This window comes from Aulonocara stuartgranti, assembly GCF_965226115.1.
Source record: "Aulonocara stuartgranti genome assembly, chromosome: 3".
NCBI lineage: Eukaryota > Metazoa > Chordata > Actinopteri > Cichliformes > Cichlidae > Aulonocara > Aulonocara stuartgranti.
Genome location: NC_138941.1, coordinates 52659101 through 52677345, shown reverse-complemented (window position 1 = coordinate 52677345; position 18245 = coordinate 52659101). Strand labels below are relative to the sequence as shown.

Below are 18245 nucleotides of genomic sequence, written 5' to 3'. Positions count from 1 at the left end.
AGTGGAAACAGTTTGATCAACAATGTAAATGAAACTGTTAGAGGATTTGGTGGAAAGAGAATAATGAGCCACAATCTAGAGCTGATCCACAAAACAGTGTAGGAAACTCCTCTTCATGTTTATATTCTTCATTACTTCAACAGTAAACTTTTATCACACTGTCACTTATGGGAAAGGTAAGTGTTCTGCTTATTTGTTTTATTATCTCTTAAAAACTGTCAGACTGCAGTTGTGAGTTCAGGATGTTTAGGATTCATTTTTTTTAAACTTTTGCACGCTGAACTTTAATGTTTTTAATTATCATCCTGCAAACAATAATAAACTTTATCCATATGTTTGTATATATATCTTTTATGCCTATACAACATAGTGATTTTTTAACTAATATAGATTTATACAGCTAAAATGAATTATAGTTGTATAAATTGTAATAGATTTATAACGTTAAATATTGTGTCACGGTGTTTATCATTCTGTATAGAATTATATGAACATTCAGAAAATAATCAAAAGCAGAAATATGGTTTGTTTCCACCATAAACCAACAGGTGGCACTTCTTTGTCTTTTCTCTCTTTTAGAGTGTTGGATTTAAGGTAGAAAATTGAGCAGCTTCAGGTTTTTGAGCTGTCAGCATGCTTATATGTCAGTGAGTTACTTTGTTTTCTTGTGTTTACCTTTGTCGCCTTCATGTGTGGACATGTAATTGAATCAGCCAGTGGGGACGTTGAATTGTTGACCGATCAGTGGAACTACTGATGATGGACAAATTGCAGAAGTTTTCACTGAAAGCATCTCACCAATACAGAGACTGAGACACAAAAGCACAAGTGTGACTGACTTTACCACTTTCTCGAAGTAAAAGAAAATGGCTTGGGATAAAATAGAAAATGCTTCTTGTTGATGATAGAGAGCTCACAATATTCTGGATTTGAGTATAAAAATTCATTTTAGTTGTAACAATTTTTTTTTAGTATATGCTGATTTTTTTTCTTCTGTTTGTTTATGATTAACTGATTCTGATACTGTGACATGATGGAGTAGGAAGCTGGGACTATTTTGCAGAAGGCTGAAATCAGTGAGGCCAATATAAAGACATACAGGTGAGGTCTGTGAAATGTGAGCAGTGAACATTGAGCATAACTTTGTTCTGTCACTTCAAAAATAAAATAAACATTTGGCTCACTTTGAGGGAAAACAACATCTTTAATATGTTTCAGTCATTTTAGGTTCAGCAGAATCAGTGAGAGAGAGATTTGTCATGGACTGAAGAGACATGTCCCCACCAATGTCCACCGATTATTGAATTGTCCCCACCAATAATTAGATCTCTTCGAGTAAAGAAAAACGAAAAAAAAAAACAAAAAAAAAACCATCTGTCAACGTCTCATTCACCCAGTGGTGCAGAAAGAGTTCAATTACGTTCTCTACTGGAGTCCTACGTCATGTGACAAATATGGCCAATGTGATTGGCTGTTTAATTTTAGCAGCAGCAAGCCTGCGCTGTGAGGAGGATGGCAGCAAAAAGGAAGAACCTGAATATAAGAAAGTGTTTTTCAAAGAAACCCGTTAGTCACTTAAACTCAAGTTTACTCATAAAATGTGTCCGTCATAATAATGTTACAGGCTATGCTAGGCTTTGGCCCACATCAGTCTAAAATTGTATGTAACCATGAATAACGTGTTTTGGAAACTAACTGCACAACAGGCAGCACTATTAGTTCTCTCAGTCTCAGAGCAGCATTTCTAATTTTGATTGAAACTGTCAGAGAAAATGGCAGCCTCGAGCAAGCCAGGACATCAGTTTACAGAGGCTGTTAAAATTATATGTCTAACGTTAAAATGTTGGTGACACAATAATTTCATCCTAATGGTACTGACATATTCATAGGGTTCATTTCTGAGACAAAATATCATGAGGTAGTCATGATTTTGCAAATATTCCATCTTGTAGTGCAGTTTGCACAAATTGTTTTAAAAATACACTCACCCTACAAACATATCAGTAATGTTTGTATAGTGTGCCTAAGATGTTGCATCATTTTGCTGAGAGATCTTTTACTTTGTGGCATAGCTGGACTGGCCATACCGGGCATCTGCCCGGTGGGCCGCTGGCGATTTTTTGTTTTTATGGGCCGATGGATTTTTTTTTTTTTTTAGGAAGGGTATATATAATGAAAGGTGTTGGATTGGCCAATTGGTCATGATTGACTCTGGGCTGGACCAATTACAGCCGAGGAGGCCGAATGCACCCGCCCCCTTGTTTAGCAATCACGTGATTTTTCGCGCATTGCATGCCGGGAACTCGTGGCAAAACAATCCAAGTACCGGCATCAAATGCAAGCATTTGCAGCACCGCAAAACGTTCATTCTCCGGTTCCAATACCTTCTTGTTTTTTCTTTGCCGCACAAAAAAGGAATGTACATAACAAAAGGAGAACAATGCCGGTCCGTACAAAGACAGACTCGACGAAAAGACAAAGAAAAGATACGAGGAAAAAATCAAAGGAGTGAAAGGGTTATACCCTTACGAGCACACAGAGTGGACAAAGGACGTTAGCGTGCTGCCCAACTTTCACCACGCTCAGATTTATAATTATACGGTTCTTGGAGTTAGTGCATACACTCGTGAAGTTTAGTAACTTCAGGTCACTGCAACAAGCCCAGGTACAGTCTACCGACGGATGGGTACAGGACCTTGAAATGTACCGTGTAGAACGAAAGACCATCGTACGAACAAAGGTAAGTTTACCAGTCTCACAAATCGTCCTCATAAATACACATTCGTTAACCGTTTATTAATATAACCTTTGAGCTCAACGGTAATTAATTAGCAGTGGAAATAATTTCTGGTAGCATTACAGAAATATAGCAGTGACAATAATATTGTATGCTGTAATCGTACTGGGCAATTAGTGATACAAAACAACTGTTTTATCCTGTGAATAAAAGTATGTTTTTGTCAATGTACCATGGTAATAACAGAAGCGAAACACAATATTGTGTCAGGACAATTCACTATTTATGCACAATAAATAAAGGAGCATAGCGCGACTATTTCTGTTCAGCGCCAGACTTGCTTGTAACCTATATCACCAATTATGTTAAGAAAAATGACGTATTAACTACAACAGAAGACTGACCTTTGTGGGAATGCTTGGAGCAGACTAACCTGTGAGCTGGAGTGTTCTGAGACGTTATATTTGGTATATCCAGACCATCCGTCGGCTTACTTCGGAAACATGGCTTAAAAAATTTCTCTTCAACGACGTAATCTGATAAAAAAAAAAACGATCTCTTTACCCGTCGGCTTTCCGTGGCTGTCATGCGACCGGCTGTTGCAGTTAATAATACAACAGCTTCTTGCCATTTTTTGTGTTTCTTTTTATCGCTGTGTAACTGAGTTCAATTGAAAGCCTGCGTGCGCTAGTACCTCTTGCCACAAGTTCCCAGAATCCTTTGCGGTTTTACCCCTGAATGACGTCACATTTTCAATCTTTATCCTGGTGGGCCGGTCTCTAGTCAAAATGCCCGGGCCGATTTTTTGTCCCAGTCCAGCCTTGCTTTGTGGTAGGGCTGCACAATTTTGCATAAAATGAGATTTACGATTTTTTTGCTTAGAATTGAGATCACGATTTTCTTTTCCAATATAAATATTTATTGCACTTATTAACTGCACATCAATTTCGTATAGTTTAGACTGAACATAAAAACAATAAATAAACATAAAAACAACAAATGTCTCACGTTTTGTTGTTGCCGCAAAATGTTGTACTGCTTTAAATTCCGTCTCCACCGTTGCTCGACACTGCATGTATAGAGCAGGTAGTGCAACAATAGAAAAATAGTTGCGGGACGGCACTGTGTAGCGTTTGTCTAGGGTGTTGGTCATTTTCCTAAATCCCTCGTTTTGCACAGTGTTTATGGGTGCCATATCTTTGGTCAGGTGATAAGTGATAGCCTCCGTAATTTCTTTGTGCCTGCGGGAGTTCGACGGGTATAGGGAAGAGCTGTATAAGGTTCCCGTTATTGATGTTTGGGTGGTTGTCCGGGACGGATTTTCTCCTGTCACTTTCTCGTCATCCCTGACGTGCTCTCCGTTGTTTTTTCCCTGCCAATTTTAGCAGCCAGCTTCTGTATCACGTGGTACAAGGCTCCGCCCTTGTCATTTGTTGAGCAGGAATGGTGAGTGCTTGTTTTCATGCAGATTACGTCCGGATCAAAATGCGGTACAATCGTCCTCGTCTTTTTTTTTTTTTTTTAAATTGTTGTCATTTGGAAATGAGATCGCACATAAGTATGAATTGAGATCAGGGGCGGAGCGTGGGAGTGGCTTATGCTGGGCTTACACTGTGCGATTTTTTCAGTCGCGCGATTCAGCTCCTGCTCAAACTGCACGATACTAAGTTTTAAAATTACTCATACTAATCTTTCTGGGTCACAAAATAAACTTTTAACATATTTTCAGGCGAGGAAGTAGTTGTGTAAACATCAAATATCTGCTCGGTTTATCAAGATATCGCATATTTGCAAAAGTGCTTCGACGTTTTCGGAGACGTCTGCTACCCACCAGCTCGACAGCTAGCCGGGAGCTCGAGGGTTACTGATGCGGCCGAGAACGGCACAACTCCCGGCACATCATTTTCAGATCACCGCGGACTTTCGCTGCTCGGGTTAAATGTAATATATAATTCACTTAGACAACCTAAAAATGTTATTGTTGGGCTTTTTTCAGTGTTTTGTTTGTTCGTGAGTAAATCGGTTTGGCTGAGATTAAAGTTATTAGATAAGATTAGATAAAATAAAACTTTATTAATCCCCCTCCTCCTTGGTTTTTACACAGCTGACTAAACGTCAAACAGAAAACTGATTAAACAGAAGTATGAGACAGTCGAGAATTTACGCCAGTGTCCTGTTATATTTTAGATAGCAAGGAGCAGACGACCGAGTTTATTAAACTCCACTGAGACAGCGGTGACGCTAATCAGAAGGCTAGACCGTCCAATTTCACGGCCGTTTACTTCCGGCCTACCCGACCTTCTGAGGACCCGGCCCACGTAGACCGCGAAGGCCGGGTCCTCAGGAGGATGCAGCCCATGAATTTGGACACGACCATAGTGCACACTGTGGGAATTTACGGCTGTGCTTGAATCCCCCTTGATATTGGTATGATCCGAGCTAAGGCACTAAGCGACTGAGCGAGGGGGCGGGGCAGCTGCCGCCTGTGAGTGCGCTGTTGGAGAAACGGAGCCAGCCATACTAAGGAGAGCTTAAGTTTAACCAGGTACCAAAGCAAATCATTCATACCGTACAAATAATGTAAATATGACGGTGTATCACTAAAGATTGATATCAAACTGATCACTTGACCAATATTACGTTACTTGCTCTTCAAGTGAATCAACAAATGGCGAAATGAAAAGCCGAACAAATGCTATTTTTTTAGAGAGTCTTAGCTTACGTGTGTTTATTTCATATTTTCAGTTCTTACCCTCCCCGACTAAATCAGTTTCAGTTATGTACTGAAATATAAGAATGGACATTAGAGGCTTCTTTCAAAGAAAAAACTCAGGTAAATGTTATTTTATATATTATGCTTTGTATGTTGTTCAGTATATTTCTATGCAAAACAGGAGGGATTTCAGTACACAGCAGGATATTCACATTTGTAACCAGATATTTACACTTTAGGGGGAAAACATAAAATATTTTTACTGTACAACATCAATTTAGAGTAAACTTTTGTTATAGATAAATATTGAAATATATTTTGAATTAGTTAAATGTCAGAATAAAGAGAGACAGATCTGTCTATTTTTTATCACTTTGATCAAATCTAGGAGTACATGTACACTAAGTTTATTGTTAATTAATAAGAAAACTGCAGACGATTCCATTCTGAGCTGAAGAAGCTTCTGACAGGTTAGTAGAGTCCATGTGAGTAAATTGGTGGCACAGCTGTGGATGCATATAAGGCAAAACACAGATCCTGTTTCTTTGACATGGGAAAATCAAGAGATGTCAACCAAAACAACAGGAAAAGAACTGTGGAGCTCTATAAGTGTGGCTCAATTTTGAATACAATTTGGTGCCATTTACAATTAAGAAATACAGACAGTTTCTCTCTTTACTCTTAAAGTTAACAAATATGTTTTTTATATTTATCAATCTAAAAAAATAAACATTTAGTCTGATTTGATGTTACAATTAAAAAAGTGTTTGTTTTGATCTGAAGAGTGTGTAAATATCTGTATATTTGATGATTGTCAGCACAAAGAGGGAGAGAGAGGAAGAGAGATGGAGATGGAGAATGAGGACAGATCAGAGGTGGAACAAGAGCAGGTGAGACACACATGTTAGTCAAATGGTTGTTTACCAAAAGTATCACCGTATCATAGGTCCTCATGTATCTCGTACCTAGTGTTTCTTTTTAGGTTTGCTATTTTTCAAATTCTATATTTATTAAGTTATGCAGGCTTGTTTGCACAACAAGGCTAAATAATTATATAAACTTTTCTCAATCTAAATAGTGTACTTTGGTAGAATTAAAAAAACAAGTGTAGCGCAAGTCTATGATGATTTTTAGTGCTACTATCATCTAGTTCTGATTCTGGTTCTGTTTTTGTTAAATCCTCAGTAGTCCTGATTTTGAACTGTTGTAGTCCTGTTTTAATTCTGGATCAGTTTTGGGTCTGGTTGAATTGGGGTGTAGTCCTCGTGTCTTGATACAGCCCTGACTTTGTTCTGCCTTGCTGCTTAATTAAAAAACTAGTTTAAGGTGTCCTGCACATGTGATATATATTTCTCCCTATATGAAGTCATTCTTTTTTGAACAAAACTCAAAACAGAGCCTATCAATCTTTCAGTCATTTCTACAACCCCCCCCCCCCCCCCCCCCAAAAAAAAAAAAATAAAATAAAAAAAAATAAAAAAATCCCACATGCATACTACCCTTTAGGGCTAAGCTTAAGCCTGTTTCAAATGTCTGGCTCCGCCTCTGATTGAGATCGCGATTTTCTATCGATTAATTTGTGGTAATGAGATCGCACATAAGTATGAATTGAGGTAATTTTAGATGATTAGTTTTATGGATAAAACCCACCAGGTCATTCAGTGTTCCCTTAATGCTAATTTATAAGAGATATTGGTGTCCTATAACTGAAGTAATGTTGTTAAGTCCTTAAAGTCATATTCTTTTATTGTCATGACTGTATTTGAAGCTATTTGTATTTTTGTATACCTGATTTATATGGAATATGGCTGAAGTAAACTAAAGTCTAAATACTTAGTCAGTCATTTGTTTAATAGTAATTCAACATTATATAATTCACATATAAAACTATTATAATTTTGAATTGTAATTTTAAATGTTTTAAAAGCATGTAGAATAGCATATGTAGGCAAGCATATTTCTCCTCTTTTTATCAAGAAGCAAAGACAAATAGGAAAAAAAAAAGAAACAGGGCAGGGTTTGGTGGTTGAATCATCCGTCCCCACCAATGTCAAAACCAAATCTACGCCCTTGGATGTGAGGAATATCAAATAGAGAGTGGATGGGCGGTAATGACAGCAGATAGGAAAATTGTGAGTACACCTGGTGGACACTTAAAAAAAGAGTAGAGTCTGAAAAGAGGAAAAGGAGGAAGTGGCGAAACTGTTGTGACAATCTTTATGTCACAGTCCTGGGCCTGTGGCCCAGTGTTTTGATTCTATATTATTGTTTATTGGGTTCTGTTTTGCTTTTCTAGATTTCTTGTCCTTCTGGGTTGTGATTTCTAGTTCTTAGGTTTAGTTCTGCCCTCATGTTCCTCCTGTTTCCTCTGTACTGTGTTAGTATTGTCTCTGAATTCTGCCTGTGGAGTTCCTGTTTTATTTTGAAGGTCTTGTCTCATAGTGTATTCTGTTTTACTTCCTTGTCCTTACTAGCCTAATGAGTCCCAGCTGTGTGCCCACCTGTTCCTCGTTTCCTTATGTGCCTGCCAGTGTATTTTAGTCCCTGTCAGTTAGTTCTTGTTGTTGTGTCGTTAATGTCAGTTCACCCTCATGTTGTGTGGATCTTTTCCTGTGAGTCTATGTTGTTTCCCAGTTTAGTTTAGTTTGCTTTGTATGCTTGTTTTCCTGTGCCAGCAAATAAAGCTGAGTATTTTGAGTTCATCCCTCGAGTCTGAGTCCTGCATTTTGGGTCCACCACTCCTGCTTGCCTGCTTGCCACACAGCCAACCATGACACTTTATTCCCAGGTTTTGTGTCATTTCTTTTTTTTTAGCTTTGAAAACCTCACAATGTTTTAAAGTTCTCTGACTCTGTGAAATTATTTACTTTGTTAGAAACATAAATCTAAATGTAAACATAACTGTTATCATATTTACTGTTAAAGTTAACCTTACTAATCTTATAATTAGGGCTGGGCGATATGGCCTAAAATTCATATCGCGATATAATTTGAAGCATGTGCGGTAACGATATATATCGCGATATATTCTTTTCTTCTGTATAACGTATTTTCCACACTATAAGGCACACTTAAAATCCTTTCATTTTCTCAAAAATCGAAGACAGAAAACTAAACAGCAGTGGCGTTTGAGGGGTTACTGAAGTTGGACTACCTGGTATATAATGTTGTGCTACGTGATTGCTAGCGACACAGCTATGTTAGCATAACATTAGCACAGTGAAGCTGGAGGATGAACGCCAACTTTTTTTTCCACTCATTAAAATTTAACGTGAGGGATTCTGGTGGTCAGGGACAAATGCAATCGCATAGCAGGATGCTATACACGGGGCAAACTTCAGTCAGGAGAACAACTGAGATTATTCATCCACAATACAAGGTTAGTTATTAATATACTGCAACAACATGGGAATAGAGCCGCTGCGAGAGAATTCAACATTAATGAATCAATGTTACGGAAGTGGAGGAAGCAGAGTTTTTGGCTTTCCCCATATTTCAAAAGTGCTTCATCTCTTTGCTATGACTGTCAGCATAATTTGCAGATGATAATGGTTGTAGCCGCTGCGATGCTTTCGACCAAAACAGGCGCAGCTTGATGACATCATCAACATGCGCTATCGCGATAGAGCGGTATAGTCAAAATCTCTATCGTTGGCCAAATTTATATCGTTTCTATTGTATATCGTTTATATCGTCCACCCCTAATTATAATAGTGTAGCTTATTGGTTAAATTTGAGCACAATGTCATCAGCATGTATTGTGAAATTCAAAGTTGCAGTTTTCTCAGAGATATATAGTGTTTAGACTTGTTGGAATTGAATCTTTTGTCTTTCACTTGGTCTGAACATGTGTCCTTTACAGAACTGATGCCAGTAAAGTGTGTTTTTTCTTTGTTAATAGATGTTTGAAAACGTATGGTGCTTTGAAAAAAAGATTTAGACAAAGAAACTCAGAAACAATTTTCTCATAAACACAATAATTTACAAAATGAAGCAGCACAATGAAAGAAAGTCATCATTTTCAGAAGAAAAGCAGTATGTACAGCAACACTGATCATTACATTTCTATTAATTTAAACTCTGTCACATGTAAATGTTACATTTATAGCACTACCTTATCTTCTGGCTCTTGAACAGATGTTAAATGAAGAGAATCTGCTGGTTAATTATGTCTTACCAAAAAGCTCTGGAGACCCAATGTTTCTTTTCTTCGTTCTTTTCTTTTTTTGTTTTTCCTTAATACAGAATGATTGACAGCAGCCAGACTGACACACATTAGAGCTGTTGCTGTCAGTCCCAGTACAATATAAACTGAGGTTCTTTCCCGACTCTCTTCTCTTGAACTCAGAGTTGGTCTCGGTGGTTGGAGCTGATCAGCAGCTGCTGTAAAAAAGCATAAAATGTAATTGTTGACACTTGCTCGTGTTCATGATCTGGACTTAAAAAAAACCCACAGTTCTCAGCAGGACTCATTCAAGTCTCTCAGTGATATAGAAATAAATTAGTAAATAAATAATGGTAATAATAATATTAATATTAATCATGATAAACTTACCAGTTACGTTGAGTCGACATCTTCCAACACCGAAGCCATAATCAGTGTTGACCTCACACAGGTACAGACCCGAGTCATCAGTCCTGAGTCTGGACAGCTGCAGTCTGATTCGTCCTTCTCTGAGGGCGTCTTTGTCACTCTGGAATCGTCCTGAAAACTTTTCATCCTGAGACTCTGACACCTCAACACCTTCATGGACATGATGCAGGACTGAGAGTTTATCATTGATAAAGAGTTCACAGAGGATGTTGAGAGTTTTGGTGGATCTGTCAGGTTTGGTGGTGAACGTCCACTCCAGTGTGATGTTGTGGTTCTCCTCTGCCTGATAGCAGGTCTGTGTCACATTGACTACAAATGATCCTGTTGAGGAGACAGAGAGGGAAAGAGAGGAGCAGACACACTGAGAACTGGAACAAATCTGTTGTTGAGCTTTATTTGGAGTTCATAAAGTGAAGCTGTAAACGAACCAGAGACACATGAGGTGAGGATGATGAGCAGCAGGATCCTGCAGATCATCTTCTCCCTGTGAGAGGAGATGGAGGTGAAGAGTCATCAACACATGAGGTCAAAGGTCAGTCAGTACAGCTAGAAGAAGAAAAATCTACAGTCTGACTTCATTCACTCATTACAACATCTGATCCTGTTCATTATGCTGATTATTACACTGACTGACCAAAACTACATGAATACTTTCACCTTCGTCTATAAACACACTTCAGTGTAAATAAAATCGTTGTCTTCACAATGTATTTCCTAAAGCGCTGACATTTCTCTTGTTTTTCTTTAGAGAGAAATCATCTACTGAGTTGTCTGTAAATAACTCAGTTCACATTTAAAATCATGAACATATACATCTTTATAATTAAGAGGATAACATTAACAACTCTAAAGTATTTCACTTTTTTTTAGAATAAATTTTTTCTTCTGCTTAAAAAACACAAAATATATCCTGCCACTGTTTCTGTGCAGCTAATAATTGTTATTCTGTACATGTGTTGAGCTACAGCATTTAAAACCCTCTCTTGACATCAGTGTGTAGTGTTTTTATCTTTCATATCTTTTTTAACCTGTTTTTTTTATATTTTTACCTTTGCCTTTTCTTGGACTTGTCTCTAACAAAATTTTATGCAAAGGTGAAAAAACATGTGAGGAGGAAGTTTTCCTGTTAAACTTACTGGGTACATTACAGTGAGACACTGACCTGTAAAAAAATATCAGTGTTGTATATTATTATCAGACATCACAGGTAACAAAGCAGAACATTGTCCAACTTAAAAATAAATCAGGTAAAACACATAGTTTTAAAAGAACATCAAGGTTACGTGCACAGTGGTCATGTTTCAAGCCTCCTTAAAATTTCACAAAAAATTATACAGTATCTCACAAAAGTGAGTACATCCCTCACATTTTTGTCAATATTTTGTTATATCTTTTCATGGGACAACATTGAAGATATGACACTTTGATACAATGTAAAAAAGTCAGTGCACAGCTTGTATAACAGTGTAAATTTGATGTCACCTCAAAATAACTAAACATGCAGCCATTTTTTGCCTAAACTGCTGGCAACAAAAGTGACTAAAACCTAAGTTAAAATGTCCAAATTGTGCCCAATTAGCCATTTTCCCTTTTTGGTGTCATGTGACTCGTTAGTGTTACCAGGTCTCAGGTGCAAATGGTGTTAAATTTTGTGTTATTGCTCTCAAACTCTCTAATACTGGTCACTGGAAGTTTAACATGGCGCATCGTGGCAAAGAATTCTCTGAGAATCTGAAAAAGAATTGTTGATCTACATCAGGCGTCCCCAATCCCAGTCCATGAGGGCCTGTGTCCCTGCAGGTTTTAGATATCACCCTGGGTCAACACACCTGAATCACATGATTAGTTCATGCCCAGGCCTCTGGAGAACTTCAGGACATGTCAAGAAGGTAATTTATCCATTCAAATCAGCTGTGATGGATCAAGGGCACATCTAAAACCTGCAGGGACACCGGCCCTCTTGGATTGGGATTGGGGACTCCTGATCTACATAAAGATGGACTAGGCCATAGGCCCCCAATCCCAAAGACAACTGTGTCTGGCCTACAGTCAAGCATGGTGGTAGGATGTCATTGTATGGGGCTGCATGAGTGCTGCTGGCACTAGGGAGTTACAGTTAATTGAGGGAACCTTGAATTGTAACATGTGACATACTCAAGCAAAGCATGATCCCTCCCCTTCAGAAACTGGGCCACAGGGCAGTATTCCAACATGATAGTAATCCAAAAACACACCTCCAAAATTTCCGCTGCCTTTTAAAAAATAAACCGAGGGTAAAAGTACTGGACTGGCTAAGCATGTCTCCAGACTAAAACTCTATTGCACATCTTTTGGGCATCCTCAAATGGAAGGTGGAAGAGCGCAAGGTCTCTAACCTCCACCAGCTCCATGATGTCATCATGAAGAAGTGGAAGAGGATTGCAGTGCCTGTGAAGCTCCAGTGAACTCCGCATTCAACAGAGTTAAGGCAGTTCCTCAACCTTATGAAGAGTACATTTACACAATGACTGAAACTAGCACCTCTGACTAACAATGGACTATGAGGTTAGTTCCTTGATCATTAATATGCCAGTTGTCATCACCGTTGATCACTTGAATGAGTGACAAAACATTTCTCCCACTGAAAACACTACGTCCACAATCAACTTTCTGGGACAGATTATCACTTGTTTTTGTCAGTGTCTGTACCTAAACAAGAACAACATTATAATAATACTAATAATAGGTGCATCATAATAATGACAATAATGATATTAATATAATAGCAGAAATATTGTTTACATTGAAGGGACTCAAAGTGCAGCTTCCTTTTGTGCATATTCAGTTAAACCTTCGCATTAGATCAACAAACTAAAAGAAGTCTGATTTCTAAATGATTTAATGTTCAGCTGGAGGAACAGACACAAGTTTGAATGTTTCACATGAAGACGAAGGTGCAGCTCAATGCTAGTGCTAAATGTCAGTAAAAACTGCGATACACACAAAGTGTACAAACTATTTAACTGTTGGACTCAGTCGTGTCGTGTTTTACAGTCTCTGATTAAACATTTACTTTATAGCGTAACACAATAACAAAAAAACAAACTGAAAAACTCTTCTCTGTGTAGAGATTTTTGGGTCAGCTGGACCTATTTTCTTCCTACCTTTGTTTCTTTATTTCTTCCTCTTTTTCGTGAAGCTCTGTTACTAAAATGCAGATCTAGTTGCTTGCTCAGGATCCAGCAGAACTAAGAATGAAAAAAGCACCTTGAGTACACATGATGAGTTTACTCAGAAACCAGTATGACCATCTCTTAGGTACTAAGTCCTTTCTAGGTTGTTTATTTTAGAGGATCACTTGCATCACTTCAGTATGTCTGTAAATAAAAAGGAACATGTATCACATTTGTTGTGAATTTAATAGTGCTTAAATGTGATGCAACTGTGCCACATGTGATATTTAATGGCATCCCTTGTCATGGTTATGGGTCTTTTGACTCAGCATTTTGAGTGCCATGCCCTTTTGTATTATTGTCTTCTATTTTATATAACTTAATTTTCAGATAGTTCTGTTGATATTGAGTTCTGTTCCCTATTTAGTTCATGTCTGTCTAGGTTCTTCCCATGTCTGTGTCTGACGCAGGACCCTGTAACATGCACACACACACACACTCTCGAAAGTGAGAGGAATTGTCCTTAATTTATCCTTAATTTATTATTGGCAATAGAAGTGCGGTTTCGGCCATGATCGACGCAGAACGCAGACACTCCTCACTAGGGATGGGTATTGTTTAGGTTTTATCCGATACCGGTGCCAGACCGGTACTTTTGAAATGGTTCCAGTGCTTAAATAGATAACACAAACTTTGTCCAAAAACCTCTTGTGTTTTTATTTTTAGAAGTCTCTTTTTTTCTGAAAATGATAACCAAGTTAGCCTTTTCTGTTGATACAACATACCTCCTTTAGTTGGAAGTAGTGCTTCAACAATGGAAAACAGAAAACTTTATCCTAAAACCTCTCATGTTTAGTTTTTTTTTTTTTGTAAAAAGATAACAATGTTAGCCTTTTTTGCAGCTCTAGGGTATATATGGTATTACTCTATCAAACAGGAAGCTGCATGTAACTACGACGGTGTTTGCTAGTTCACCTTACGTGCATTAATGTAATAACGCGGTTAGCCTACTCAACGTAAATTACACACGAACAACATTCAGCTACTCACCCAGAGAAGAACGGCTGCTGCAATCATCATCATCCGTCATCATTTCTGCTACACTGGCAGGGCTAGGGGCCAGGACTCTCCTCTTCAGGTTCTTGGGGGATGTTGCTAACTCTGGGTCCGATAACAGGCACCACACCTGCAGTAGATGTGTTTGGTGCTCAGTCTTGCAGAAAGCTATCAAATATGGTGCATTTCTCGACTTTTATGCATCGCCAGGTGTTTCATCAGATTCGAGGTGTTACCTCCTTTGCACAGTATCAGCTTAAAGCACTTGTTGCAGGCTGCTGAGTTTGCATCTTTTGCTGTGAAGTACAGGAAGACTTTTGGCCGCTTTGCCTTGGGCATTTTTAATCTGTAGCTCTGCTCTAAAAGAAGGTACTTACCTGGGCCCGCTTACTATCCTTGGAAAGGTAAAATGAGCCAAATGGGACAGGCAAAAAAAAAAAAAAAAGGAAAGGTAAAATGATTGGCTGGAATCCAAAGTGTATGACACCTCAAGAAAAAAAAAAAAGCACCGAAATAAAGCACCGAAATGTGCGCTGCTTTTCGGTCTGGTTACTACCGTTTATGTCAGAACCGATACCAGTACCCATCCCTACTCCTCACTCTGTGGTGTAATCTATATTGATGCACATGCATGTGCCACTAGGCGGCAGTACTTACCCACTAAACAGGAAATTGGGGGTATGTAAACAGCCACGAGAAGAAGCTATATTAAAAGATTGTTGTTGCTCCACGTTATTGCTTGAGCAGGAGTTTTATTCAAGAGCCCAACACAACACACTCCATGCCACACACCTATCTTGTCAGCTCTGCGAGCTCACTGCGTCACTCCTCCACTGCAGCAGGCCAGAGACCACACCTCCGCCACACTGTGTCTTCCCCACTATGTTGGTTATGGTGTCATGTCTCCAGTGAGCGAGTATCTCAAGTCCCCTGTGTTTAAGTCTCCCTTGCCTTTTGTGTGTTTTAGTGATGTCTTTGTCTCCCATCATCTCCTCTTGTTTGCATGTTTCCCTCCTACTGTTTTATTTGGTCTCTGCTGTTAGTCATGTGTAATGTCCCCATTCATTTAGGTTCCCATTTCCCCCCTCCTCATGTTCATTCCATGACTGTCCAGAATATTCAAAAGGCTCTGTGCCATGTCTCTATACCTCCTCAAATTAGCTAAAAAAAATAAAAAAATAAAAATGACGTAACATGACATTAAAATTGGGGTCTTAAAGCCAGTCAGCCTCACATTATGTTTCTCTTTCCTCATTCTGTTCTCTGCACCGGGTTTACTGCAAAAATGACTGAAAGTACAAAAACATGACATCATTTCAGACAACCATTTTGAAACTCCGTTTGATCGACTGGAGCTTTTAGCTGTTTATTTTGTTTAATACTGAAAGGATAAATAAGAGTTTGGCACTCGTAAACTACAGAGTTCAAGAAAAGCTAAGGACTATTTTTGACTGTAATAGTATAATAATAACTATATATTTTATTTATAGGTGCCTTTCAAGACCCTCAAGGTCACCTTACAATAGTACAAAACAAATAAATAAAAACATAAGGTAAATGAAAAATTAAAAAAAACAAGCATGAAAGTATAAAAGCTAAAGAAGGTAAAAATAGACTAATCATTATGAAGGGTATGCAGTTGTAACTAATGTAAGAATGGTGGAATGATTCACACAGGTGGGTGATGTGTTTGTAGGAAAGTTGACTGCGATGTAACCTTGGATGTAAAAAAATGCAGTCTGCATTCCAGTCAAATACAAAAGGCAATGTGACAAAAGCATATAGTTCCTCCTCAAAGTTCCACTAACAGCAATAACTGATCCTTTCTGCTATACAGCATTTATGCAATTAGAAAAGCTAAATGAAACATTACAAGCAGACCTGTTTCAAATACTGTTCACATGAACTTAGAGGTATTACCTCAGCAGGAGAATTGACTCTGGTCAGCTGACAAATACAGCAAAAATTTAATCGAGAATTTTGTTGTCCAACAATTTAATTTTACTGATTGTAATAAATGTAAAAAATCTGACTTTCAGAAGAAGGACTAATATGTTTATTTATTAGATTAAAGCTTTCAGGAACAACCTGCATTTTAGGTTACATCAGTAACCTAAAAGTCTCTATCAATTATTTTGTTTTTGAAGGTACACAATCATTCATCTCAGGGACTCATACAGAATAAAATCAATACAACTTTCTGAACAAATCTAAGAAATAGCAGGATGCTAAAACATAATAAAAATGAGGAACTCATCTTTTCTTTTCTTCTTGTTAACACACAACTAAATATAATCGTAGCCAAGGTGAGATCACCTTTATTCAGCCCAACATATTTTTAAAAAGTTCATTATTTATTGAACTGAACTTGATGTGAAAAGCTCTTTATTTCATTCTGTTTCGTTCCAGTAAACCTTCACTAGTTTCCCTCGCCTTTAACATGAACTAGTGTTTCATTAGAGTATGTCAGCTGCAGAAATGTTATACTGATGGAAATATAACAAATGAGGTTAAATATTTCTAACAAAGATGAAGTTTTGTGCAAATAATCAGCTTTCATGTCCACAATATTTGTCTACACTCACGTAACAAGTTGCTCAAGAAGTTAGACAAACGATCACTTCAACTTTGTTCATATTTCTGCTCGGACTGGATTTAATAACATGGCTGTAGTACTAACATGGGGCGATTGTGGCTCAAGAGTTAGGAGTTCGCCTTGTAATCGGAAGGTTGCCAGTTCGAGCCCTGGCTCGGACAGTCTCGGTCGTTGTGTCCTTGGGCAAGACACTTCACCCGTTGCCTACTGGTGGTGGTCAGAGGGCCCGGTGGTGCCAGTGTCCAGCAGCCTCGCCTCTGTCAGTGCGCCCCATTGTAGCTTGTCATCACCAGTGTGTGTGAATGGGTGCGACTGGATATGTAAAGTGCTTTGGGGTCCTTAGGGACTATTAAAAGCGCTATATACAGGCCATTTACCATAACAAGAAGAACTTATTCTATGTAAAATCTTTCATTTTGCCAATAGCAAAAAGACTACCTGTGTCTGTTTGCATTTTTTTTATTTTCATGTTGGCAGAAATGAGTCATCTTGTGACTAAAAACAGCCACAGAGTGGAACTAAAATTTGCTCACTATAGAAGTAAAACTGAAACAGTTGAATATGGTATGTGGCATGTGGCGTATACCTAATACAAACGTGGTTTAAAACACACCTATGACAGCAGTCGGTTGGTATGCATAGACGTCAAATTTCTGGAGTCCTCGTATGTAAAGTGGCACATTTCATTGAACAGACAATATGAAGTGTGCACAGAGAAAACAGTGGGAGTGAGCACGTTATCTTGTCTGTTCTTTTCTTGTATTTGTGTCTCATACTGGAGTGGAGGACTTTGCAGTGCCTTGACTACTGTGCAGTTATACTCAGAACTGTATTAATCAGACTGTACCTGACATAAATTGTTCCCACTTAGAGTTGGATTCTGTGGCTGTGAGGTGCAAAATACTGATAAGGTAAGATATTCACAGAAGTTCATGAAATAATAGCAACTGATTTGTGTTTCTGGACACAGATTATTTGTCATTCACTGGACACAGTTTTTCATCTGTGTGCTGATACTGACCGTTGTCAGTCAGTATCAGTCAGTAACTCTGAGACCTGGCTCGTGCTGCAGACAAAAAATATCTTTCTTACCGAAATACATCACTTTCACATTACTGACAGTCACATAAAAAAAAAAAAAAAAAAACATTTGTGTCTCCGAACCCTTTTATGCATTGATTCTTTTGTGATTTTCATATTTTGCTGTGAGACCAGGCTGAGTAAGCAGGGCACCATTTACACATGCAGCATCTGTTTGGGTGGGGCAATCACTCTGCTATCGTTTGTGCTTCAGTAGCTCAGTCGTTTACACATTGACTTGACATATGAGGGGTTGATAATTTGATTCGATCCGGAGCATTGAGAACTCTGCTAAATCAAACATGAGGCACTACCTG

The 18245-nt window shown here is 38.3% G+C and overlaps 3 protein-coding genes across 9 annotated transcripts in view; 1 reads left to right on the top strand and 2 right to left on the bottom strand.

Moving 5' to 3' along the window:
- LOC309702719 (uncharacterized protein) overlaps positions 1 to 18245 on the bottom strand; it is a 137127-nt gene that overhangs the window by 98079 nt on the left and 20803 nt on the right. The window lies entirely within an intron of this gene.
- Positions 1 to 18245, top strand: part of LOC309702744 (CD276 antigen-like) — a 132573-nt gene that overhangs the window by 112943 nt on the left and 1385 nt on the right. For 2 of the 6 annotated variants that reach the window (XM_082527375.1, XM_082527376.1), the window contains exons 1-3: positions 4402 to 5282; positions 5483 to 5570; positions 6269 to 6340. In XM_082527375.1, the coding sequence (XP_082383501.1) occupies positions 6309 to 6340 (32 nt within the window). In that variant the 5' untranslated portion in view covers positions 4402 to 5282; positions 5483 to 5570; positions 6269 to 6308. Of the gene's footprint in view, positions 1 to 4401; positions 5283 to 5482; positions 5571 to 6268; positions 6341 to 18245 lie in introns of those variants that run through there. The other 4 variants (XM_082527378.1, XM_082527379.1, XM_082527377.1 and 1 more) reach the window with 3 other exon arrangements.
- On the bottom strand, positions 8589 to 14118 carry LOC309702723 (uncharacterized protein). Of its 2 annotated transcripts, XM_082527349.1 has the most exons (4): positions 13188 to 14118; positions 10473 to 10528; positions 10006 to 10365; positions 8589 to 9833 (listed from the first exon to the last, which is right to left on the bottom strand). In XM_082527349.1, exons 2-4 carry the CDS (start codon positions 10519 to 10521, stop codon positions 9613 to 9615), a joined length of 630 nt encoding a protein of 209 aa, XP_082383475.1. In that variant the 5' UTR covers positions 10522 to 10528; positions 13188 to 14118; the 3' UTR covers positions 8589 to 9612. The 2 variants fall into 2 exon arrangements, with proteins under 2 accessions (XP_082383475.1, XP_082383476.1); XM_082527350.1 differs by lacking the exon at positions 13188 to 14118 and having other exon boundaries at positions 10473 to 10772.